This window comes from Uloborus diversus, chromosome 7 (genome assembly GCF_026930045.1).
Source record: "Uloborus diversus isolate 005 chromosome 7, Udiv.v.3.1, whole genome shotgun sequence".
Classification (NCBI taxonomy): domain Eukaryota; kingdom Metazoa; phylum Arthropoda; class Arachnida; order Araneae; family Uloboridae; genus Uloborus; species Uloborus diversus.
In genome coordinates, this window is record NC_072737.1 from 80,646,214 (window position 1) to 80,672,828 (window position 26,615).

The following is a 26,615-nucleotide window of genomic DNA, read 5'->3' on the forward strand; positions in this document are numbered from 1 at the left end:
TATAGCTTTTAAAATATAGCTATGTTCAGTTGTATTTATTTGTTTTTCCATGAAAGTAATGACACTCCTCTCCCATTTTGTTCTTCAACACTCAGGGACAGTGGTTGTTACCAAGTTTTCTGGGTCTAGTGGCTACTGGCCACTTACAAATTTTCTGAATCTTGACCTTTACTAGGAAGGGGGGATCCGTAATTACATACTGTTCTTCTTACGTTGCAATTCAAAAGATTTTGAAATGCCTAGAGTTTTTACTTTTACAGAATAAGTAGTCAAATTTATAACCCAAAATTGTGTTAAAAAAACACCCAAAAGCCAAATTTCAGCATTAGCTAAATGCACTTTAGGGAGTGGGAAAAATGTGCTTAGTCAAGCGAACCCTTTTCTACAGACAAGTGACTCTGGATAGTAGCACTACATTTAATTCTAAAGTCAGTGGTGGCCATCGAAGAGGGGGGGGGGGTGTCATGGTGCAGACTACTGTTGAAATTTTTGCAAGGTGTTTTAAATTGTTATCTTTTTTTTGGTGGGGGGAGGGGGGGCGCTAAGTCCTTTTTGAGTGGGTGCATCATTGCTCTTTGGTAGGAGGGGGGTGCACCACGTTGAATAGTACCCTTTTTATGATAACAGTTCCCCTTTCAAAGACCAGCATCCTGCCCTTTTTTCCTCCAGAGTGAACACTAGAACGCTGTGAGTGAATTCACAATCACTTAAAGCTCTTATTTTCATTTAGAATTCCCCTTCACAGCATTACTATTGTTATTCTGCGGTTATAATTGTTCTTCCAATCGGCAAGAAATTGGGCGCCAGGAGAAAAAAGTATAAAAAGGGCTGTTTTACTTATTCTTGGCAATTAATAGGGCCGAGCTAGCCCATTAGGCGGCTTTTCGTGTCATGTAGCAGACAGAGTAAGTTCAGAATTGGAAAAGTTCGGCCAATGATACTTGAAGCTGAAGCATTCTTTTTTTTTTACAGAAGAGATGCTTAGTCTGCAACTCTCTAAAATAGTCGCTTTTTTAGTCTGCAGTGGCAGCCCTGAGTGAAAGATCCGATGTGGTCAATCGAAATTTTGGGAAGGATACTAAAACAGAAACGAAATTTTCCACTTGCAAGACCCTTGATAGCAATATTACCACAATAAGCTCTTCATCTTTCACACAATAAACGCACCACGAAACAAGAATAAGCTCGGAAATTTCCACGCAGGACCACTGTTCTTCTCCAATAGTATCTCGTGGACGGTAAGTAAAAGATTCCCGAAATTTTCAGTAAGCAAAATCTTTTTGAAACTACTCAAAACTGACAAGATTTTTTGCTTTTTTTTTTTCATTTCGAACAGGAATAAGTAAGACATGCAATATTAATTTAAATAAACTGGTAAATAATTGATGGAACGTAAACGATCAAGAATTTTCTATGCGATGAAATGCATTGTTTTCCTTCAAGATTTGTTTTTTAATATTATCATCGTGTCTTAAAATATGACAGAAGGTTGGTAAGCATATCAATTAATGGGGGATTAAGTTATCAGCAAGAAAACATTACATTAAAATTTTCAAATGAGGAAGTCAAGTATGTTTACTAACCTTTATAGGTTACAAAACAGTTCCCCGAATTCTGACTTGACAATTTTTCTGCAGATTAAAAACAAACACGTAAGAAATGTCCAACTCATGAAATTTAAAGCGGTTCCATGCACAAGTGTACTTAAGCCTAAGGAATTAAAAAGTCCACTTTAACTAATAAATTTTAACATCCTAGGGCTGCGCATTCATATATTTTTCATTAAATGCATTATGACATTTCCTTTTCGCTAAATAATTAAGCTCGGTAACTGTACATCAATGTAGTAAGGCCGAACCCAACAAAAATATTCGCCACTGACATTCACAACTTTCAAATGTGGCCACATATTTTCAAATATAGAACGAAAAATATTTAATTTCGATGAACAAAATGGTGCGATAGTTGACTGATGTGAATAGACTTTTCATTCAGGAAAAGGAGTAAATACTGAAACATTTTAATTTCTAAAAAATGTACAAAGATCTTTTTTATAGAGAACTATGATAATTATGGGAAAATATATTATTTTCCCTATGTATGGCTTATGGAGTTTCTTGCAACCGGTTTCTCCGGTTAAGAGTTTTAATTAAGTCCAGGTGTGTGTCTGCAGGATCAGTTTATATTAAACGGTAACGCATTTGATTATTGCACCACGGTTGCCGTGGTCAACCGGTTACTCAATGCGGTCATACCCTCTGCTACCAGAAGTATGTTCGCTTAAAGTTACCAGCCAACAGCAGTTAACCGATGACTGACCAGACGTTAATGAAAACTAATGGTGAGTAGTACAATCATCACCACACTAGTGCGATTTTGGTACAATGCAGTGAGTCTCTAGTATCGATAGGATGTTTTATTAGACGAGCCAAGTAGGGGTGCATTCGGAAACGCGGATCGGTCGCCTCGGTGCAACCGCAAGCGTTTGGAAACGCTTGCGGTGGAACCGGTGACGTCACTTAACCGCGTTCGGAAACACTGCGGTTGTTTTCTGGCGGTCGACTTGGTAGCAACCTGTGGCACCGCTGTCTGGAAGCGGTTAGCGAGATCACAAACGTCACAAAGTCTGTGTTGGCCAATCCGGTCGTGTTTCATGTTTTGATCGTAACGCACGTGACTTGCCTATTATGAAAGTTACGCGTTGGTTGGAGTGTCGTTTGCTGATGAACTAGAACTACCGCGGTTTAACCACGAGCGTTCGGAAACACAGCTGTTCTACCGGAATTCCTAGAAAAATTCCAAATACGTCATAACCACACCGGACTAACCATGTGGTGTAACCGGTGGATCGTTTCCGAACGCAGCCTAAGTGACCGGTTAACCGGTTACTAGTATGTACCTAACATACCCCATATGTTAAACTAAACTGCAACTTTGACTTTTCCTTCACAACCATCAAGCATGGAGTAAACTTGCAAGGTTAAAGGGAAGAAAAAATAAATAAATAGTTACACAATTTATCCCCCAATTTACTTGTAATTCTTCAGAGTAATAAACAATTTTCAAAATGGGTAATGTTTTTGCATCTAGTTTAGCCCAACCACCATTGACGGCGGCTGTACCTTCACCTAATATAAGTGAGCAAACCACCGGCATCGGCACACCAAAAGACCCCTCTCAAAATGCTTCGGATCAAAATCCAGGAACAATTGAAGAACTTCACAAAAAATGCAAAGGTTAGTTAGGTGTTTAGTTTTACTTTTTTATATCAAATGTGCAAGTCCCTACGGTGCTGTATGGACTTTGAAATTCAATGTGTTGTGATTAAGAGGACCAAAAATGTGTTTGTGTAAGTTCCTTTTACTCTAAAATTTTCCATTTAATTTTTAGCTTTAATGTTTGCATCAACTTACTTGTACTTTACTGCTACAGCTTTATGAGTTTATATTATTTTATTGTGGATTCGTGAAAATGGGGACATACAACTGAAATCTAGAAAAATAATTGACCACTTGTAATGCATCTCATCTTATTCAGAAATAAGTGAACTTTTTTGTGGCTGCAAAGTTTCTTTCAAAAACATTGCTCAACGCCAAGGATGTCAATAGTTTAAATTGTTAAGAGTATGTTTAAAATTAATTTTTAGTTATTTATAAATTTCTTAAATGATGTTGCAAAAAGAGCACTGATCCCTCCTTTTTTTGTATTGAGTAATAAGATTTTTTAACAACATATAGGTTGCCACCAAGAGACAATTTTATGTGCCTAAAAGTTACATCTTTCATTAATTGTAAATAAATTTTAAATCTAAAAAGTAGAATAAAATTAAATTGTACCGTTGGTAAACATGAAGCATGTGGAATGCTGTAGTCATCTTCTCAAACTAAAGTATTGGAAAATTAAGTGCAAATAAACGTAGAAAGTTCTGTCGAAACCAATTTTACTCTGATTTCCCTTTTTTTTTTTTTTTTTGGTTAAAATTGGGTTGCATTTTCCTTAGGGAAGATTCTTTATGCCTGTATAGAAAAATGAACTTACTTGCAATGAATTTTCTACATATATCAAGGCTTGTGCCAATGGTAATCCAATATTGGTCTTATCTTTACTAATGATTTTCCTTTAGTTATTTAAGACTCCTGTACATTAAATATTTCTCGGCATTTTCAACATCATACCATTGCTGAAGTTTTCTAACATTATTCTCTGGTAATCCAATATTTGTCTTATCTTTACCAATGATGTTCCTTCAGTTATTTAAGATTCCTTACATTAGGTATTTCTTGGAATTTTCAACGTCGTATCATTGCTGAAGTTTTCTAGCATTATTCGCTGACTATTCAAGCGTGTTTCAAACAAAACAAGGTAATAAAATTAAAACATATTCTCTGGTAATGTTACCCGAGGGCAAAGGAAAAATTTTTAAAAGTTGTTCTGGAAAAAATCGCTAAGTTCGAAAAAAATTTGTTGAGGTACCATGGTGAATTAAAATTTACAATTAGTTATTTATTATATAAGCAACTACATAATTTAAAAGCTGCACTGGCAAACCTACTGTAAAATTTTTTTTTTTACTATTTCTCATAACTCAAAACTCAAAAGCTTACTTGAACAATATCTCAGAATTTCAGTTTTCAACATAATGACCTTTGCCTTTATGAGATGTGCTCAAGAGCATAATCAAGGAGTATAATTTACTTGTGTGATTTATTTGTTTTCCATCTAAATATGAATCCTAGACTTTTGTTTTCTTTATAATAATCCACCACATATACATACAGTTGCAATAATAATGTTTAATTTTCACCGTGATATGTTAGGAACTATAACTTTTTTACTTAAATGCCATTATGATGATTTTTTTAGAAGTTTTTCCTACTGTTTTTGAGGGATCAAAACTACTAGTGAACAAGGCCCTGAGCAATCATTTCCAGATAAGCCATACGCTAAGTATGAGCTCTGCTGCTCCATCAGGATATCGCTTTGGTGCTACTTATGTCGGAACACACCAGACAGGTCCAATGGAGGTATGTATAACATACTTATCAACACTACTGTTTTTAACAGAAGACTCCCATTTTTTGCTTCTATCTCTTGATTTCCTGTTTTTCAAGATTTTCTCATTCATTTTTGCAGTTTTCTCAGTCATCAAAAAGTTTTACTTTCTTCTCAACAGATGGCATCATTTTCTAGTCATCTATCAATGTCAGGGAATATACAGGAAACATTTGTACACATATACATTCATACACGCATATGTATACACATACATATTCTTTGTTTTATATATACAGATTTTGTTAATTTAAATTTAGTACTTAATAACTATTTTGGTAGCTGTATATGTTCTGAACAACAGCTAGCTTTTAAAGTAATAAGCACTTTATTGCTTTGTTCTTTTACTTGTTTTTAAAATAAATATTTACAAAAAATCTGTGAAAGTTAATTTTTAAAAAAGATGTTTTCTTCTTTGCCAGTAAATTTATTATGTCATTATTGGCCCAAGTTTGGAATCTGGAAATCCTTTCTTTTTCTTTTTTCGTGAGTGAATACTACTTTGCAATATTTTTAGTGATTGAAATATTATTGTATAGCATATCAGATTTTTCTGAGGAAAAAAAGACATCTTATACATTTAAAATTTTAACTTACGAACATTTAAAATTTTTCATGGTATAACTTTTTTTAGAAAAAAAAAGGAAATGAAATCAACGAATATTCACAGAAATATTTTGAGTTTTTATAAAATGGGGACCTAAAAAATAACCGGGTAGAGCCTAAAAAATAACCCCCTTGGTATTTTTTTTTTCCTGAAAAATTTCAGATCATTTGTTTAATAGATGCAGAGTCCCGCCAGCTTTTAGTAGAGTTGTCTTTTGCTAAAAGAGTTGAAATCAGGACGGGTAGTATGGCAAAATGTATTGGGCAATACAAACTTACAAATATTTGTAGATGGCCCCAAGCTATTATGTTTTCATTTGTGAATTTAATTTAAAGATTTAACTGTGACTTTTAAACAAAAGTTCAAATATAAAGTAAATTGCAGAAATAATTCTTATAAGTTGAGAAATTTAGTAAAATGAGAGAGGTTCAGGATTGTCTGATGTTGCGGTTATTATTATGAGTTTTCTGCGAATAGTTTCTTTGCGAATCAACACTTTAGCAAAAATATTTTTAAAAAGTGTCAGTCCTGGCTTGAAGTCTTTTATTGTTAATAAGACATGGAACTATTGCATTTATTTCCATTTTCTTCAAATTAAAATAAGGAGAACTCATTATTTTAAAAATTATTTTTAGCATTGAAAATTGTATATTAATAAGTCTATAATTGTATATAATTAAGTCTTGAAATTTGTATTTCTTGAAATTTATAATTATTTGAATTTTTCCACCTTATTTCAGGCATTTCCAATTCTTTTTGGGGATATAGATCCTAGTGGCAATATGAATGCTAATATTATGCATCAGTATAAAAATATTAGAGGAAAATTTGCTGTTCAGGTAAGCCAAATTGAAGTTGTTGATGTCATAGTTCCATGATTTTTTTCACCTCGCTTGTGCGCAGAAATTTATTGAATTTCAAATGTTCCTAAAAAAGTGCTATTAATGTAGCTGGAATTAACTAAAGACTAACAGCTGAAGTAAATTAATTTTATATCAATTTTATAATAACAAAAAGGCTTTTTTTCCCACAGAATACATTTAGAAATCTGCTGCCCCCCCCCCCCCCACACACACATACATAATAACTTTTGCGTGAATAGTCAGATTTGAACAAACTTTCTGTTCGAAAAATTTCAGCGAGCACACTTCATTTCCAGATTTTACTTTTTGATTTGAAATATGTTTTATTCCATTTTTTATGCATCAAAGGAATGTAACATTAGCCTCTAAGGGAAAATTTAAGGCAAAGATAAATCCCTGACTTAAAGGTGAATTTGCTTCAAACAAACTTAGTTGGAAAAAGTTCTTGGTGATGAATATGTATATAGACAAGGTATCAATTTAACTATTTTAAAAGTATTTTTTGAACAATTGAAAATTTTTTGTAGACTTGAATATTGACACAAGAGATAAATATGACTGAACCAAAATGAAAGGAATTTGAAATGCAAATGGTTTTACTAATGCTGCGGAATTAAAGGGAAATGACTAGCTACCAATTCTGACTCCTGTACCATACAATTAGTCGTAATCCGACTCCGCAGCTGTGGCAGAAATTCATTACTTCCATCTTTTTTTTTTTTTTTGTTTTACTTCATAAGTTAATTTATTAACTTTTCCCTATTCAGATCAAAAATGTACATTATGAAAAATTGTTTGAATAATTTAGTTCTATGATTTTCTTTCTCCATGCATGTACAAAGAAATGCTAGATAAAATTTTAGGGCCTCCAACTCAGACTCCTGCACCCCCAAAATTAGTTGTACTCCCACTCTGTAGCTTCGGCAGAAATTCCTTACTTTCATCCCTTTTGTCTTACTTTATTGACTACCGGTACCCGCACGGCTTTGCCAGTAGTAGAAAAATAAAAGGTGGTTTGGTTTGCCTGTACATTAACAAATAATGGATGATGAATTTCTCGCCAATTTGCTGTATGTTCATTTGCTCTCAAATGTTACGGTTCCATGCTATGATAAATTGGAAATTTATTTGTCCAGGTTATGATAATTTCCATGGTAAAATGTTCTTGAATTGGAAAAAAACATTGGAATAGTAAAAGAACAAAATCGAATTTTTGAAAAATTGCTTCGAGGTGCTCACCCCTATGCTACAAACTAATTCTGCGCCAAATTTCATAAAAATCAGCCGAGTGGTCTAGGCGCTATGCGCCTAACAGACGTACAGAGATCCAGAGACAGGCACAGACTTTCAGCTTTATTATTAGTAAAAGATTATTTTTTCCCTATTCAGGTCAAAAATTTTACTAAATGAAAGAGTTTAAATTACTAATTCAATGATTTTCTTTCTCCATGCTTGTACACAGAGTTTTTTGAAAACATTTTAGGTCCTCTGACTCCTGTATCCCAAAACTAGTTGTACTCTGACACCAGTACGTAGTGTTTTCAACCCTAATACTACCCTAATATTAATATCTACCTCAGGTCAGAACAACGTAAGTCATATAATTGTAACTTTAGAGGGGAGAGGAAAAACTTTTGTCTGCCACATGCAAAAGATTGAACATGCGCTCAACACAGACACAAACACATATGCCTACATACACACACACGAACGCCGACACACACAGCACTGCATACACAACACGCACACATTCATACATACACACATATACACGCATCCACATACATGCGCCTACACAAACACACACGCTCGTGATTGCGAAAAACATAATTTGAATTCAAGATGCCAAAAATTCAAATTAATATCATTTTTTTTAGAATTGCATTTACATTGCTCGATGCGGAATGAATAGGATTCTACGTACAATATAATAATGAACGAATTGAAAATCACAATTTTTGGACTTACATCAGTCTGGCTCTGAGGTACAGGTATTATGTAAGAGGTATGGAAAGTGTTCACATGTGGCCGGAAGATGTTATATTCACAAGTATTCCATCTTATCTACCTTACAGCTGACTTTCAAAAGAAGTTGATTCAATTTAAAAAGTTATGTCATAAATTCACTTGCATGTTCATATAATGGTTTGCAACAGCTAAGTTTAGCTTTATAATTAGTTTAAAATATGTTTTTACAAGGAAAGGACATTGGTAAAATTATATACAAAACCCGCTAAAACAAAGATTATGTCACCAAGAAGTTGGACTGGTACTGTCATATTTTGAGAATTTTAAATATTTTTTGCTTGAGGTTATCTTAGCAAAACATGCCATGTACACATGTGACCCGTGTTCAAATGTGCCCCTTTTTCCCCTACATAGTCATAAAAAATGCAAATTAACATCTAAAATACATTATTAAGAGTTGTGCTAAAGATGTTTATTTTTTAAAAAAGAAATTAATAAACATATAATTAAAAAATCAACTTTAAGAAATCTTACTGTGTTCAAAAAATTCAGGTAGTCTTAAAAAATGCAAATTATTATCTTAACTACTAAAAGCAAAAATTGATGAAGGAAACATGAAAAGTTATTACATCATCCCATTTAATTGAAAATCTTCTATCAAACCCCACTTCATACCGGATAATCCCCACATATATGCCGGATAACCCCCATATCAATATCAGATTAACTACTGGATATCCTGCAAAAATCTGTCAGATATCCCATACGGTGTGAGCTGGCTGGATCAGATACCGGATTGTTAAAAAAAAAATAGCCGGAAACCAAATAGTTCCCAAATAATTGGTGCAACATTGTTAACATATTCGCAAAGTAATGACATGAACAGCAAGTACACCAAATTGAATAACAAAGTTTATTTTAAATATAAAAACTATAGCAAATGTTCCGATCATGCTTTACTCAGGTAAAGAACTATTCGTTAAAAAAATAGTATAAACTATAATAAAACAACAGAATAAAAAAATACTATGAAATCGTAATAAAAATTGGTAGAGGGAATACATTTCTAGGTTTTTCAAAGTAATGATGCTTGAGTTCAAATCTTCATTTCTTCTTGGCTAAATGCAATGAATTCTCTTCAAATGGGAAAACTTTTTTTTTTTTTTTCTTGAATTAAAACATAGCCATCACCAACTGAACTATTACAATTGTAAATGCCGCAATGACTTGTGGTTTTCTTCAATTACTTTGACACCGGAACTCAAAGGATGGAAAGATTAACCAGCAAGTTAACCAATATGACAGATAATTTAATTTATTTAACCTGCCAATATCGACAAACCAGCTAGCGTTTAATGGTAAGATTTCACTAAAAGGTCTTTCTCATATCCTTCTTCATTCCTTTGCACAGATGAATGGCTGAAAGGGATCCTTGTAACTGAGAAGCAAAAATTATGTACAGCTCTTACAAAATGATTCAGAAAGTCACTTTTAAATCATGATAAAGCAATAACATAGATTAATTTTAATTTTTTTAACACTAAAAGCAAGACAAATGATAATTATTTGCAAGCAGGATTAATACTGATTTATTAGCACTGCAAAATGAAAAGTTGTTTTTGAATCTTATGAAATTAAGAATTATTTTCTTTCAATTAAATCATTTTAGATCTATACAAGTCTGCAAATGAATTTCTCACTATTCTAGAACGCCTCAAAAACTATTTTACAAACATTTAATTATGTATCAAGCATCAGCTTACTTTTTATATGATACTGTTTTATGTAAACAGTTTTACATTTCGCACATACGCACTATGAGAAATAATACGGCAAAGAATCAAATTAAGATTATTGTTATTTTTTCCAATAATTTGACAAGGATTCAGTAAAATGTAAACAATCATTTGGCGTCGATTTGTAGTCGCCAGTGTTCCTTTAACCAAAATTAGGAATTAATGTAAGAATGAGCCAAATTTACAGGCGAAATTTCAGCACGAATAACAATAAAACTAAAGGTATCACAGCATTTAAGATTTTTCTTTCACTCATTATATCAAACAAATAAACATTGAAAAGGATATCTTTACCGTATGTAAGGAGTATGCATGCTTTCGGCAATCGCTGATTAATCAATTCCTTAAAAAATACTCCCTCATTAATGTTGGATGGGAAGGTATGATAGGAACTAACTCTTGCCCAAACAACGTAATACATTTAGCAGAGTGAAATTGGAGTTCGTGAAACAGTATAATTGAAGACGAATAGCTCATTAAACATCAATTAATTTATTAAAAGATAAAAAACAAAGTATATGGCTTTGACAAAAAGTAAATAAGGATAAGTATATCGTTATTGCAAATACCCCGTTGACCTAGACTAATAAGTATTATCAATTGATCCGACTATCGTTCATGAGGAACGAAGTCTTCAATGGACAAACGTCATACTACTTCAATTAAACAAACAAAGGTAACAGCCTAAGCTTGCTGAACAAACAGCAAGTTGGCTTGCCTGACATGAGCCAACGCGTCTAGGCTGTGCAAGAAGTGAGAGAGAGATCAACTGATAACAGCTTTGCTTATATTCAGACTCTCATTAGCATATCTTCACTTCAATGCTACCTAATCGTGATCTTCAGTGGCCAAGCCCGAAGCGTGTGTACGTGACGTCACATGTTCACGTTAAAGTAGTCACGTCATGGGCAACGCCCACTACACGTGCCGTTCTCTATTCCAAGACTACGTCACGGATTCTAGCGTTCGTTAAGGAACAATGATATGAAAACTGCAAATATGTAAAATGTTATCTAACATACAAAATGATAATAAACCTTCACTTAGATTGACATACTATGTCTATCAAGGCCTCCCCATTATCATTTTGATAATCTAAAAAAATTTAAACTGTATAATTAAACAATCTTTAAAAATTTAGCCATATCCTTTTACAAAACACAATAACAATGTTAATAGAACAACAATTATTAGAACACTTAATTCAACATTGATAACAAAAAGGAATTCCGGAGATCCGTAACGTCCGAGAAACACAACATCAAAAAACAGTTCATGTTCGAGGAAAGTTCATCTTGTCAAATCAATTTAAATTTCTTCTCAGTTGAAAGTTCCTTGTACACATTTGTCTGAAAAACATGAAAAAAAAATACACAAGTAACTGTTCAAATCAGCATACGTAATACATTATAAAAAAACTCTAGGATTTCTAATATTGATCAATGATAAACTTGAAATTTTTGAAAAAAAATTGATATACTATGTTTGAGTTCTATTTTAAACTTCTCATAAAGCATTCTGCATCGCTAAGAGAAACTCAAGTTTTTTTTTTTTTCAATTTATCATAAACTTTTGGTCCTTTAAAAATTTGACCCTTAAAGTTGTGACCATTTAAAATTCCAGTTTTAATATTTTTATACTTGTTAGGTAAAAAAAAAATTAAATATTTCGAAAAAGTAATTTTAACAATTTTACAATTTTTCCCGTTCAAAAATTAATTAACCCTAATCACTTCATCATTTACCCCACTGGAAAACGATCTAGTGGCTTTTACTTGACTTTTAACGAAGATAACAATCAATCAAATTGTTCACCTTGTAAGAGATTTAACATGAAAAATATCATATGATGTAAGTGCAAATACGAATAGTCAAGAGTTACAAAAAACATTTTCAAAATTTGGGGAAAAAAAAAAATTTCTTAAAAACAATGTTATTTTTGTTCACAATAAATATTTTCAATAAATGTTTGCAATTCAAAACGGGTTTGAGATTTCGTGAAAATATCTGCCAAATTTTCCTTACTTCGAATATATTTAATGTCAAAAACATTTTTACAAACTAGATCTCTAATAAAAAATAGTTTCACATCTATGTGTTTGCTTCTATGGTTTTCAATAGGTGAATTTACAAAATCAATTGATGCTTGATTGTCAACAAAAAGAATAGATTTAAATTTAGATCTTTTGATTACTTTATTTTCGATGCATTCATCTAATACCCTATCAAACCACATCAATTCCTTAGCGGATTCTGTCATTGCAACAAATTCAGCCTCCATAGTGGATAAACTTACACTTTTCTGTTTAAATGTACGCCATTCAATCGGCGATTTGTCTAGAAAAACAATTTGTCCGCCTAAGGATGTGCGATCGTCTCGATTTGACGCGAAGTCAGAATCCGAGAAAGTAATCAATTGAATTTTGCTGCATTGTAACTTTAGTTTTAAATCTCTCGTTTTCCAAACATATCCGAGTAATTTGACAAGGCCATTCCAATGAATTATACCAGGATTTGATTGGAATTGACTAAAAATATTTACTGCATATGAGATGTCTGGACGAGTTCTATTTGCTACAAATGCTAAGCAACCTACTAAATTTCTATACGGATATTTTGTCATTTCTTTTATTTCATCATCAGTTTTAGGACAATCAACATTTGAATAAATGACTCCTTTGCTAATGGGTAAAGATGCTACAGGAATGTTAAAATTTTCGAAACGTTCATAAATTTCCTGAATATATTCCAATTGACTTAAACACAAATCATTTTCTTCGTTTAAGAAATCTACCCCTAGCAATTTGCGTGTTTTTCCTAATACTTTTAGATCGAAGTATTCATTCAACATGTTGATTGCGCTATTTATATAACATTCATTTTTACCAAATAAAACAATGTCGTCGACATAAAGAAGTAAAATTACATATTCATTGAAATAAACACAATTACAACTTGAAAATTTAGAAAAACCAATTTTACACAAAACTTTTTCCATTTCATAATACCATAAACGGCCACTTTGATGTAAGCCGTATATAGCCCTTTTGAGTTTACAGTATAAATGTTCTTTACCTTTAATTTCAAAACCTGGAGGTTGTGTCATAAATATGGTTTCCTCTAAAGGTGCATACAAATACGCGCATTTAATATCACATTGAATATGCATCCATTTTTCACATACTACTAATAGTGCGAAAAAAAATCTAATTATGCCGAATTGGACCACCGGAGAGTAGGTCTCCCAAAAATTTAGGCCCCTGATCTGAGTATGACCTTGAGCACATAATCTACTTTTGAAACGTACTACCTGGCCTTCCTCATTTTTCTTTACCGAATAAACCCATCTCGATCCTATTGGTACCGTATTTTCAGGCAATTCAGACAATTTCCACACCTCGCGATTTAACATCACGTCATATTCCTCTTTCATTGATGCCTTCCATTGATCCCATTCTTTTGATTTTAATGCCTGTTTGTAAGTACTCGGAACTTTAATATCCTCCGCTAGTCATGAAGAATTCAAATCTACCTTTGGTCTATTAGCGGAAATTTCACCTTCAAATAGGTCCTTACCTACGAAACTAAACATATTTGGATCATACGCGATATTATGTTTATTGCAATATTTGTGAACATCATGCATGGATCTTAATCTGGTATTTTTCCCTTTTTCAAAAAAATAAATATCATTCCTAGAACTATCCGTCCTGGGTCTAACTTTTCTAACCCAAGTTACACTTTTTAAAGGTTTACTTTTCCCGTCAACTTCGCTTTCTGATTCTGATTGTAATTCGCTTTGACTAGTTTCTCCCTCCTCACTGAAAACAGATTCTTCTGCCGTCTCGTCAAGGTCAGAACTTTCGACTTGAGTGAGAGGCCAATTTGGGGTGACTTTTTCTTTCTCTTTTACGCTCGCGAATTCATCTTTGTAGAAAGTGTTTTCTTTGAAGGACACGTCTATGGATTCTATAATTTTATTGAGTTCAGGAACAAAAATACGATATCCTTTTCGTTTAAAAGCATAACCGACCAACACTCCTTTTTGAACTTTTGCATCGAGTTTATTTCTTAAATTCTTTTGTATAGCTACGAATACAACTGTGCCAAATGCTCTTAAATGACGAGCCGAAGGTTTTCTGCCTCCGTACAGTTCAAAAGGTGTCTTTTTCTGGTTTTTGTGGCAGACGCGATTCCACGTATAGACAAAATATAACATGGCTTCAGGCCAGAAATTTTGTGGTAATCCGCTTTCTTGAAGTATTACGCGAGTTGCGTTAGCTACCACCCTGTTAAAGACTTCCGCTACTCCATTTTGCATCGGAGTAAATGGTACAGTTAATTCGTGCTTTATGCCCTTTTCTTTACAAAAATCATCAAACTCATTGTTTACAAACTCAGACCCATTATCTGTTCTTACAAATTTTACATTTTTACCAATAAAGTTTTCTGCTCTTAAAATATGGTACTTCAAAATTTCAGGAACTAGGCTTTTATTACAAATTGGATAAAGTGAACATCTCCGAGAAAAATCATCGATTATGGATAAATAATATCTTTCTCCATTCCTTCCCTTGACACTATATGGTCCCCAAACGTCAGCGTGAAGGAGTTCAATCGGTCGTTTCGACCGAATATTATCTATAGACTTAAAACTAACGCGTTTGAACTTTCCGATTTTACAATTGTCACAATTTAGTTTTATACTTTTAAATTTGGGTAAACCATTAACGGATTTTAAATCACCCGTTTGTCTGATAGAATCCACGTTCACATGAGCAAATCGCTTATGCCAAGTTTCCAAATCTACTGAATTATTTTCAGGAATGGGATTCTTATCTACATGATTATTCTCAGAGATTTCATTATCCACAGTTTCAACAATATACATGCCATTTTCAAGTTTTGCTTTAAAAATTGGACCCTTTTGGCTAGATACCTCCACGAAACCTCCTCCCCCTACAAATTTTGCACCTCCCTGGTCAAATTTAGTACCAGATAAAATATTACGACGTAATTGGGGAGAATACAATACATTTTGTAAAATTACAGTTTTTTCACCAAAATTAACTTTAACATCTCCTTTTCCGACAATTGGAAAGGTTTTCTCCTTTACTGCTACCGCCATACGAACATCCCGAACTTTCTCAAAATTCACGAACCAGTCCTTTCTAAAGGAAAAATGATGAGAGGCGGCTGTATCAAAGGTAAATAGGTTCCTAGATCGCCCTGTGCCTGAATGACTTAAATTAGCTTCAGAGACAAAATATAATTCGTACTCACGTCTGTCGTTGGAAAATGATCGTCTCCGTCCTTTGGAATTCCATCGGCGACCTCGACTTCGGTTTCTACTTCGGTTCCATCGATTGGGTCTGTCACTCCTCTGCTGGGGTGAGACTTCTCGGGGATAACCTCGTTGAGTCGTTTGGTGGTTCCGTGGTGGATGACCCTTTTTCCGGTTTGGGCATACACGCTTAATGTGGCCCTGTTCGCCGCACGAGTGGCAGATAATCTTTGTCATATAAGCGTATGAATTGGCTTCTTTCTCCATATTAAGGTTCTGGCGACCCTCTTCTACTATCAGATCAATGACAACCTTATCGAATCTAAACTCAGGTGCAGGACGTGTGAGAATGTTCTGGACAATATTGTCATATGATCTAGGTAAATTTTGGAGAAGGTGAAACGTCAGGTAATCCTCGGGAAACTCTGGATAAGCTAATTTTATGTTATCAAAAATTCGTTGAAGGCGAGCGGCGAATAAATTTAATTTTTCGCCCTTTTCAAGATGGCACTGATTTAATTGATTAAAATTTTGCATTTGAACGCATCGATTATTAGGGAAGAAATGATCCCTTAATTTCTTCCATGATTCCGCAGGATCTTCTATATTTTCAATGATTTTCTTTAAACTTTGGTTGATATTTAAAAAAATAATTGACAGCGCGGCTCTTCTTCGTATTTCGTAATCGCGAACATCTCTAGCGGTGATTTCGGCTTCCTTGCTGATAACGGGCACTTTTTCCGATCCATCTACAATGGACCACGCATTCCTGTCCATAAGAAGGAATTTTGCATTTATTGCCCATTCCGTATAATTTTCATTCGTAAGTGGTTCTATGGTAACCCCAGAAGTAGCCATTATAAATCTTGACTTTTAAATTCGCATGCGCGATAAAAAGAGTCTTGGATGAAAAAATCCTACAGTTCCATTAGGTAGAAAAAGAGTTCACTTCCAAAAAATTTCCGCTTCAAATATCAACTAGTGTAGCTTTTCCACAAACATCCGAGATCTCTATGAAATTTCGTAATTTGACTGAAGAACATCGGTAAAGGAAACAACTAACACCATTTTTCTTACACATCGCTTGTTACGGCCTCCCCGAATAAAACTTTCTTGCACAGCGGTATTTGCTCGAAAAAAAAATAAAATTTTATTCTCAAAAAAATTTACAACTGATTCACTTTCAAAGAACTCTACAGGGGAAAGGCAATCTGGGCCCATAACCCCTTGTTGGATGGGAAGGTATGATAGGAACTAACTCTTGCCCAAACAACGTAATACATTTAGCAGAGTGAAATTGGAGTTCGTGAAACAGTATAATTGAAGACGAATAGCTCATTAAACATCAATTAATTTATTAAAAGATAAAAAACAAAGTATATGGCTTTGACAAAAAGTAAATAAGGATAAGTATATCGTTATTGCAAATACCCCGTTGACCTAGACTAATAAGTATTATCAATTGATCCGACTATCGTTCATGAGGAACGAAGTCTTCAATGGACAAACGTCATACTACTTCAATTAAACAAACAAAGGTAACAGCCTAAGCTTGCTGAACAAACAGCAAGTTGGCTTGCCTGACATGAGCCAACGCGTCTAGGCTGTGCAAGAAGTGAGAGAGAGATCAACTGATAACAGCTTTGCTTATATTCAGACTCTCATTAGCATATCTTCACTTCAATGCTACCTAATCGTGATCTTCAGTGGCCAAGCCCGAAGCGTGTGTACGTGACGTCACATGTTCACGTTAAAGTAGTCACGTCATGGGCAACGCCCACTACACGTGCCGTTCTCTATTCCAAGACTACGTCACGGATTCTAGCGTTCGTTAAGGAACAATGATATGAAAACTGCAAATATGTAAAATGTTATCTAACATACAAAATGATAATAAACCTTCACTTAGATTGACATACTATGTCTATCATATCTCATCTATCATATCACATCAACCATATCCAATAAATCTTCATGCAGTACAAGGGACTTTTAACATCCCATAGACATTTTTTCTCGCTAATAAAGTCCATTATTTAATAAATCAGATGCTTTCCTATTGTTCGAAAGACCAATTCTACCCAACTTTATTGCTCGGAAGCTATAATCTTGGACTAAATTCGCGTCGCGGGCGGACAATAGAAATGATGACGTCTCACTTGGCCGAAGCATCTGAGGTATATTGGACTAGTCCGGTATTGGAGGGAATCGGGTGAAAAGTTGCTTTGTGTGATAAGCGCTTAAAGCATCCTTCATCTGTATTGCAATGATGCCCATTTGCAATTTCTGAAGTGAAGAAATTTGAGTAATGTTGTTGCTTTGTATGTGACATTTTATAATCATTGAATGACTTTCTAAGACCAAGCCCATCATTTGGGCAATCAGGAAAATTAGTCAATTGAACTCTCCACCCCCCCCCCCCCCCCCCCCCGTCCTTAATGTTGAAAACGTAATTTATAAATTTTTGCTTGTATTTTGATGTTTTTTACCATATAAGGCATTGAAGTCATACCCCCCCCCCCCCCCCCCCCCCCGATAAATTTTGAAATGACAGGCCTGTCCGAGGCTATAAAGGTTTTAAGAGTCATTTTTTATAGAGCTGGACAAACTGAATGGGGGCCTTACAGTTGACACCTTCAATTTTCCTGAAACTTTCAGGATACTTTACTAGTATTATGATAAGAAAAAGTGAAGCTTCTTTCCTCTCTAATTTGACTTGCTGGCCCTTGAGTAGAGGTCAAAGTTTGAGGTCGTGAGAAAAAAGAGCTAAATATATGATTGCTTTGCTTCAAAAGCAATGAGTGAACCAAGCCAATTCTTTTAAATGTGGATATTACTTGATACTAGGTTCATACTAGCATAAATATTTTTGTGGCTCACTCATGGCCTGATTGGGTAAAGGTCAACTGAAACTGCTACTTCTTAAATTTTTTTTGCCTTGTTTGGGAATGGATATCTGCTAAAACCGTGAGTAAGCCTTGGAAACAAGTATATGATTAACTATTCACCACGGTAGGGTACTAAGAAAAATATAAAATAGCTTTCGTTTCTCTTGGCTCTAATAGTTAAACGGTTTCCAAGTCAATGATTTTTTTAAAAATGGCCAAGTTTAGAGGTCAATAACTTTGTTCGCGACGGGTCAACAACTTTGGGGCACAGCTGTAGTTGTAGTCTGAGTGGTGTTGTCCAGGTTAGAAACCCACAGCAACTAATCAACTTTTTTTAATTACGCAATCCCACAGTTGATAATTTGAAACAACAAGAATCAAAGTTTTAGGTCAATTACTCTGTAACGCCCGAGTCAATAACTGTGAGAAAGGGCTGTAATTATGCTCTACGTGGTGTAGTTTTAGACTCATGTCAGAAAACTATGAGATCTAATCATCTTACTTAACTAAACTGTCTCAAAAGTGATGATTTCAGTATAAAAGCGAGTTTTTTCACGAGTTTATATGCGTGCTACTCAAAATCTTATGAGCTCAAACTCACATAAATCCTAAAACGAATCAGCAGTCAACTGTACTTAAAGCTCCCAAAATATCATGCTTTTAGTTTAATAAAATTTTCTGTATCCTTGACCACAACATGGCAATTCTTCTCACAAAACTGATCCGCCATTTTGGAGCTCTATATTTTGGAGATTCTAGATCTTCGGGACTCTGATCTCGGAAGCTGAAAATTTGCATAGGTTATTTTCAAAGACATCTCTACACCTCTATAAAGTTTCATCGCATTCGGGAATGACCGAGCAGGGACAGTTTGAAAAATTTAGGTCAGTTGACGTGGAATCACTCTGCTATAGCATTGTGACAATTCACATGCATCTTTTTTTATTTTTGACTTTATAATGATCATAAATCAATGCCATATTTTAGGAAGAGGCAGGGCCGGATTTAGGGGAGGGCAGGTGGTGCTACTGCCCACGGGCCTCCACAACAAAGGGGCCCCCACAATAAAATTTTTACAGGGGGAGTACTCCCTGGCCCTGAGAAGAGGAATGCAACGAGTTCATAATTACAGTAGAATTTGCATATACACTACTTGGTAATAAACCTATATAAATAAACAAATTTATTAAATAAGGCTCAAAAGTAAAAATATAACATCAAAAAAGGAAAAGAAAACACAGGTTTGTTAGACAATAACAAAAGATGCGGGTAAAATGTGCATAATGTTTATATCAGAGTGATTCCACGTCAACTGACCGGATTTTTCAAACTGTCCCCGCTCAATCATTCCCGCATGCGATGAAATTTTATAGAGGTGTAGAGATGTCTTTGAAAATAACCTATGCAAATTTTCAGCTACCGAGATCCGAATCCTGAAGATCTAGGATCTCCAAAATATAGTGATCCAAAATGGCAGATTAGCTTTTTGAGAAGAATTGCCATGTTGTGGTCAAGTTTACAGAAAATTTTATTACACTGGAAGCATGATATTTTGGGAGCTTAAAGTAAAGTAAGCTAAGGTAAAGGCTAAGGTGAAGTTCTTGAAAAAAGGACTTGTTCAATCATGAGTGGCCAAGATGATGTAGAGGAAATAGAAATAGTTTACCTTTTATAGCTCAATAATTTTACAAGGATGTGATCTTTTTTTAAACACTGAAGAAAAAGAAAAGAAAAACACGGTCTTCACATTTGATAAGCATAGCTAGATGTTAAAACAATTTAATGTTTACTTTTTTGACTACAAAGTTACTTCAAACCATTAAAGACAGCTATATTTTCAAGCCATAGAGTTGCATGTGTCAGATTTGGTTTAGTTTATCCAGCGTTGTGAATTTCTCACCCTACCCCAATCTATTATCTTAGGATGTTTGAAGTATTATCAATTGAAAAATGTTTAAAGCAATGCAAATCTTTAAAAACATACTTTTATTATTGTTAGCTTATCTTTAGCATGCATTTACTTGCCCCCCCCCCCCCCCCACTCGATAGTTTGAATATTTTTTTTCCATTGTTTTATTTCCAAGCTTTTTTTTTTTTTTTGGTTAATTTTTTCTCTCTTTCTAATTTATATTTTCTTAGGTTCAGGATAATAAGTTTGCTGCCACTCAGTTGTCTGCCGATTACAGAGGTTCAGACTTTACGAGCACGTTGACGTTTGGCAATGTAGATATTTTAAACAGTTCAGGCGTCATTGTTCTACATTATTTGCAAAATGTGATGCCTTCATTAGCTCTCGGTGCTGAAATGGCATACCAATATGGACCTCAAGTTCCTGGTGGACAAATCGCATTGATGTCTGTAGCTGGGCGTTACACAGGTTTGATCTTTCTTCTCTTCCAACATTTCAAATCTGTTATCTAATATTATGTAATATTATAAATTAAATGAATGTCCATGTACATTTAGTACGTAAGATTATATGTATATTTATGTATCTATACAAAAATTTAATAAATAACAAATAAGTTGTAAAAATTTTCTGTGGCATACGTGAAAGAGCACATATTCCAACTTTGCCCCTGAGCTTTGAGGTCCTTTTGGCTCAGCGGTTGAAGTACTGGGTTAGCATCACAAAGGTTCCTGGTTCAAATCCTGCCAAGGACCCACTGCTACCCAGCTTCTACATCACATATGTTACATATTGGTGACCTGAACTTGGTGTCTTCAACATTTTAAAAACTCATCCAATGTCATATAATATAATAAATTAAATGAATGTATTGTTATATGATATAATAAATAAACTAATCTTACTTTATTTGTTAAAATGGAATAAAATTAGTATTTGGTAGTACACAAAAAATACATGGAAAATTTGTTTCACATTGCATTTTTAGTGTGAAATTGAAATAAATATAAACATCCCATCTTTGGCCTTTTCATTTAAAAAGCTAAGCTTTGTCAAAGTTTGTTTAAAGGATTATTTTAAATGCTTGTGTGTTTAAAAATTAACAACTCATAAAATCTAAGTGTAAAACATTTTTTAATGTCTACTGTCAAAAAATTAGTCCCAGTGTAACTTTTGTAAACAATTTGTTTTTGGTTTATTTCATCATGTTCTTCATTGCATAGAAAATTAATATTTTCTTATTTTTTTCTAACCAATATTTGCTTATGGCAATATACTAAATTCTCTACTTAGAATGCTAACGCTATAATCTGTTAACGATTAAAATAATGGTCATTTAGTCAAATATTAGGCTGTTAGATTGCAAAATGTTGAACTTGATTTTCTTTAAAAGCAAAATGTTGCATGAATTTTACTCATAGTTCTTCTGTCTTCACAAATTTTGTAACAAGTTTTAAATTTTAAGAAAGACTGGTTTACAGAAAAATGGTATTTGGCGCAATTCAGCCAAAACTTTCTAATCTAAAAATAATATTTTTTCGAAAAAAGAATTCTACATGATCAGAAGTTTAGAAACAGAGTGTTCCGTTTTAACCTGCAAGACCTTTACTTTTGTAACGGTTAGTTCTCGATGTATGCTTCTAATTGAAAAAATATTCAAAATCAGATGCCAAGTTAAGATATTGAAAGTTTGAAGCAAAAATAAAAATGAGTCAAAAAATACAAAAATTAACTTTTTATATGGGTCCTAGGTCCCCCAACTTATATTAGGGAAATAATCTCCATTGAATAATAATTCCAAAACAAAAAGTTTCTTTATTATTACAACCAATATTCACTGAGATATGAAACGCAGCATTTTGTGACTTATTCACACTCTCCGTTTTCACTCGCCGTCAATAACACCTTTTTGGGGGTAAATATAGCAGTTGACAAGTGTTTAAAATTATATATGTGCATAGAGTGGTTTTTAAAATTGTTCAAGGTTATGTAGTGTGTTTTTGCGTATCATGGCATAACATTTGCATTTATTTTCTAATTGCAATAAAAAACATAAATACATTGTTTTTCTTTCATCTTCTTTTTGGTCTCTTAAAACTTTGAACTGGAAGTTCAAGTTTCAATTGTTTCTTGAGTTTTGGTCGCACAAATGTCAAGTCAGTAATAATTTTCAATGGAGATTATTTCTCTGAATATTAGTTTGGGGATGTAGGGTCCATATAAAAAGTGAAATTTTGTATTTTTGACTCACTTTCATTTTCGCTTCAAACTTTCATTATCTTAACTCTGCATCTTTGACTGACGGTTGCAAAAGTAAAGGTCTTGCAGGTTAAAATGGAACACCCTGTATAAGCTTTAGAAATTTCATTTTCTTCTCATTAGAATTTTGTTTTTTTAAAACTTTGTAAAGGGAAATTAAGAAGACTTGTATGTGTGTCGCCAGTAGCTTAGCTGCCGCTTTTGTCCCATTGTGCGGTTCCTCTATTTGCCGCCCTTGCATGCCCATATCTAATTCAATGAACCATCGTATATTGTTGAACTTAAAATTGAAAACTTCATTTAAGAAATAACGGAAACTAATTTAATCAGTATTTTTTCTACAAAAAAAAGGGGGGAAACGTGCAGTGGCGTAGCTACAGTGTTTGCCGCCCGGGACAGTATCTCAATTTGCCACCCTTTTGTTGTGAAATAGCTAAGACATTAAACTGTCAAGGGTGTTTAAATTAAAACTAGAAATTTAATGAAAGAAATAAAGAGGTAATTAAATTAATTTCTACTCACTTACAAAAGAAAAAGTATGGGGGGGGAGAAGGCCTACACTTGGAAAAAAATTGCTAAATTTTCGTAAAAAATAGCAATTTTAGGTTATTTTTAGTAAAGTGAAGGGAAAGAGCGGGTTTGCTCCCGATTTATTTTCAAAACAGTCTTTTTTTGTGTTTCTTTGTTGACGTTAGGGGATCGGCGACCAGCGCAAGGAAATGTTTGGCAATCAAAGTTTTAAAATTCAGCTTAGGCTACTTTGTGGAGAGGTTAAGAAAATCGGTAATGGTCGGGTACTCAATTCACAAATTTTCGGCTCTGGAAAATGCAATTTTAGGCCATCTTTGGCAATGCAGTTGCATGTAACGCAGTTGTAAGCGTTAAATGAGTGAAGAATGCTAAAGTATTCCTTAACACATAATGGCACCAAAAAGGTAGGAAACCAGGAGGCTCTCTCATGGAAAATTGACGTAATTGACTCCCAACTTTGGCCTTTGTTTGATATTGATAATGTTAGGAGCAAAAGGAGGCAGCGGGAGGTTTCTCTCCCAAAATCTTTCTTAAAACTGAAGTTCATTTTAGGCTATCTTTGAGGAGGAAGGATTCGGGAGCACTCCCTCCCACCCGCGCAAATTTTTATAAGCGAAATTTTGGGCTATCTTTGGGGACATTAGGAAAACGTCTGAGGAATTGGGCTTTCCTTCTTCAGAAATTTTTCAAAATTGAAGTTTCCAAAACGCAGTTTTAATCTTTAGAGACATTATATGAGGGGGCAGGGTGGTTAAAGTATCTCTTTCGGGAAAATTCCAAAATTGTAGCTATCTTTGATCACGTTAGGAGATAAAGGAAAATCAAGGTTCAAATGATGTTTTCACAAATTGATATCGAAGTTTTTAAAACGTAATTTTAGGCTATATGTTGATACAATTTTATGAGAGAGGGTAGGAGTTTTTTCTCCAGAAAAATTTTCAGAATTAAAGACCTAAATATTATTTTTTTGACTGTGTTTGCTACGTTGGAGGAAAAGACAGGGTTTGGGGTTCTACCCAGAAATTTTTAAACATTGAGGTCTAAAACCGTATTTCTAAGCTATCTTTGGTGATATCAGGAAAGGAGATATATTCGAGAGCTCCCCCTTCTGAAAACATTTTGAAGCTATCTTTCACGCTGTTAGGCTACAGAGAGGAGGTGGGAGAGGTACCCAGCCAGAATTACTTGAAACTGAATACTCGAAAAAACAATTTTAGACTATGTTTGCTCAAATTGCGGGGCCGGACCAAATATTGAAAAATGAAATTCGCATATCTTCAAAAATGAATAGACTAACATATAATCCAAAGTTGTTGGATAAATTTTCTACTCTCAAAAGCGAGAAAACAGAAATCCCTTTTACTTCTTTTAAAATAGAGAACTCTTGTAATGAATGAGAAATCAAAGTAAACTCTGCAACATGTAAAACCACTTATATGATAAGCAATAATTGTTTCGTGTACCATTTTTCACCTCCCTTCCCTTTCTTACTCTTATCACCATTTTCCTGGAGTTAAAAAAATAAAAAAATATATGAATAAAAAAAAAATAGTTTTGTTTCACTAGGAGGCTTTTAAGAAACTCTCTTAAAATCCAGTGTTAACTTTTTCTTTTAACGAAATTTGGAAAACCTCATTGTTTTATTCCTCCTGGAGTTAACCTCTACAGTCTAAAAAAACATTGGTCCCATGATTGTCCACTGGCCCCCTCAGAAAAAAAAACAAGGAAATGTACTGGTATACTATCAAGAAAGACTTTTGAAAGTTTTTGAAAGAAAGCAGAAAGTTTTGTATAGAAATAATTTTAATCTGTTAGTGATACAAAGTCTTGCAATTCCTACATTATCTTTTACCTGCAGTAACAGATTAAAACTATTAGTTCCTAATCCATTTATCTTTTCCACATCAAAACAGTTAATTTGTCGCCCCTCAAAAAGTGCCGCCCCAGGCAGATCACCCTCTCCACTCCACCCTAGCTATGCACATATCCTGGAGTAAAATTCTAAATTTACAACAAAAATTGCAGTTAAAATTAAGGTTTGCGGGGGGGGGGGGGGGGGGGGGGTTCTCTCCCAAATCTTCAAGATTGATATCAGTTTTAGCCTTTGGTGACATTAGAAAGTCGGGCTCTTTTCTAGAATATCTTCCAAAATTTCAGTTTTAAAAATACAATTTTAGTCCATCTTAAAAAAGGTCAAGGGAATGAGGAAGATTCAAAGACTCACAATAGAAATATTTCAACTTTGAATGCTGATGAGTGCAGTTGTAGTCATACCAAAACCTTACATTTGGATGGGTTATTTCTTTGCCTCCAGTGATGGATTTGAAGTATGATTACCTTTTTTATATTTTTTTTCACATCAAAAGGTGCTAAATCGCTGCCCGGGGTGGACCGCCCCCTCCACTCCACCATAGCTACGCCACTGTGTCGCATGCCCTTGCTTTTCTCCACTACAAAATTATGTTCAGTGTTTGAGATACCTCCTTTGCAATGCCTTGCTATACTTCTAGCATTAATGAACTTTTTGTTTAACAGTAATGTATATCTGCAATTTGTGCATCACCGAAAACATATTAGAAATATATATTCTGAAAGCACAGCGAGTTATTGTCAGAAAATTAAGGCTGCTGATTTTCAGAAAATGAATTCTATTTTTTGCATCATTGCACATTTTTATAGCACTCGTGTTGTATGGGTTTTGATTTTTACCTACTGCTTTCAAGGAGAAGATCTGATTTTTTGTCAGAAATCCCACTTGCACTCAAAACGTAATGAGACATGAAGCACTTAAATGAACAAACGCTCCAAATTTATCTTTGTATGATGTTTATTTTTTACAAAATGAATATTAGTACTACATTAAATTTCTCTTCATATTTCATTTTATTGTTTTTATTTGGAGGTGTTCTAAAATTTTAATATAAAGTACAGCCAGTGGCGTAGCTGCACTCTCTGCCGCCCGGGGCGATTCCCCAATTTGCCGTCCTTTTGATGGAAAATAGCTAATACATTGAAGAGTCAAAAGTGTTTAAAGTAATAACAAGATTTTAACTAAGAAGATAAGCAACCTTTTTTTTTTCTTCATATTTTTCTTGCCGAAGGAAATAAAATCAGGGCCCCACCGAAAATTTCCAAAAAAATAAGTCAAAACTCGGAATTGTAGGTAATTTTTAGCAATGCTAATAGAAAAGAGGCTTGGAGCTCCCTCTAAATTGTTTCCTTTCTTTTTCTTTATTTTTTCGAAATAAAATCAGTTTTATTCGTTCTTCAGTTTGATGCGTTATGACGTTAGGCGGTCGGGACTTCTCAAGGAAATTTTCCCAAATTGAAGTGTTAAAAAAACTTTTAGGCTATATTTGGGTATGTGAAGAGACTGGAGAAGGTTTGGGGGCGCACACGTGTGTGTAGGCTGTATCTAGTGATGTAAGGGCTCCCCCTCACTCCAATAAAGACTGGGTG

The 26,615-nt window shown here is 34.1% G+C and overlaps 2 protein-coding genes across 2 annotated transcripts in view; one reads left to right on the plus strand and one right to left on the minus strand.

Moving 5' to 3' along the window:
• The window catches only part of LOC129226759 (ubiquitin carboxyl-terminal hydrolase 25-like), a 106,312-nt gene extending 104,442 nt beyond the window's left edge, over positions 1 to 1,870 (minus strand). The window contains exon 1 of the mRNA XM_054861389.1: positions 1,584 to 1,870. The gene's annotated coding sequence lies outside the window, so the exon portion shown is untranslated. The remainder of the gene's footprint in view (positions 1 to 1,583) is intronic.
• Positions 1,871 to 2,951: 1,081 nt separating this feature from the next.
• LOC129225607 (mitochondrial import receptor subunit TOM40 homolog 1-like) overlaps positions 2,952 to 26,615 on the plus strand; it is a 39,449-nt gene continuing 15,785 nt past the window's right edge. The window contains exons 1-4 of the mRNA XM_054860068.1: positions 2,952 to 3,236; positions 4,864 to 5,024; positions 6,400 to 6,498; positions 20,597 to 20,834. Coding sequence (XP_054716043.1) covers positions 3,068 to 3,236; positions 4,864 to 5,024; positions 6,400 to 6,498; positions 20,597 to 20,834 — 667 coding nt within the window. The 5' untranslated portion in view covers positions 2,952 to 3,067. The remainder of the gene's footprint in view (positions 3,237 to 4,863; positions 5,025 to 6,399; positions 6,499 to 20,596; positions 20,835 to 26,615) is intronic.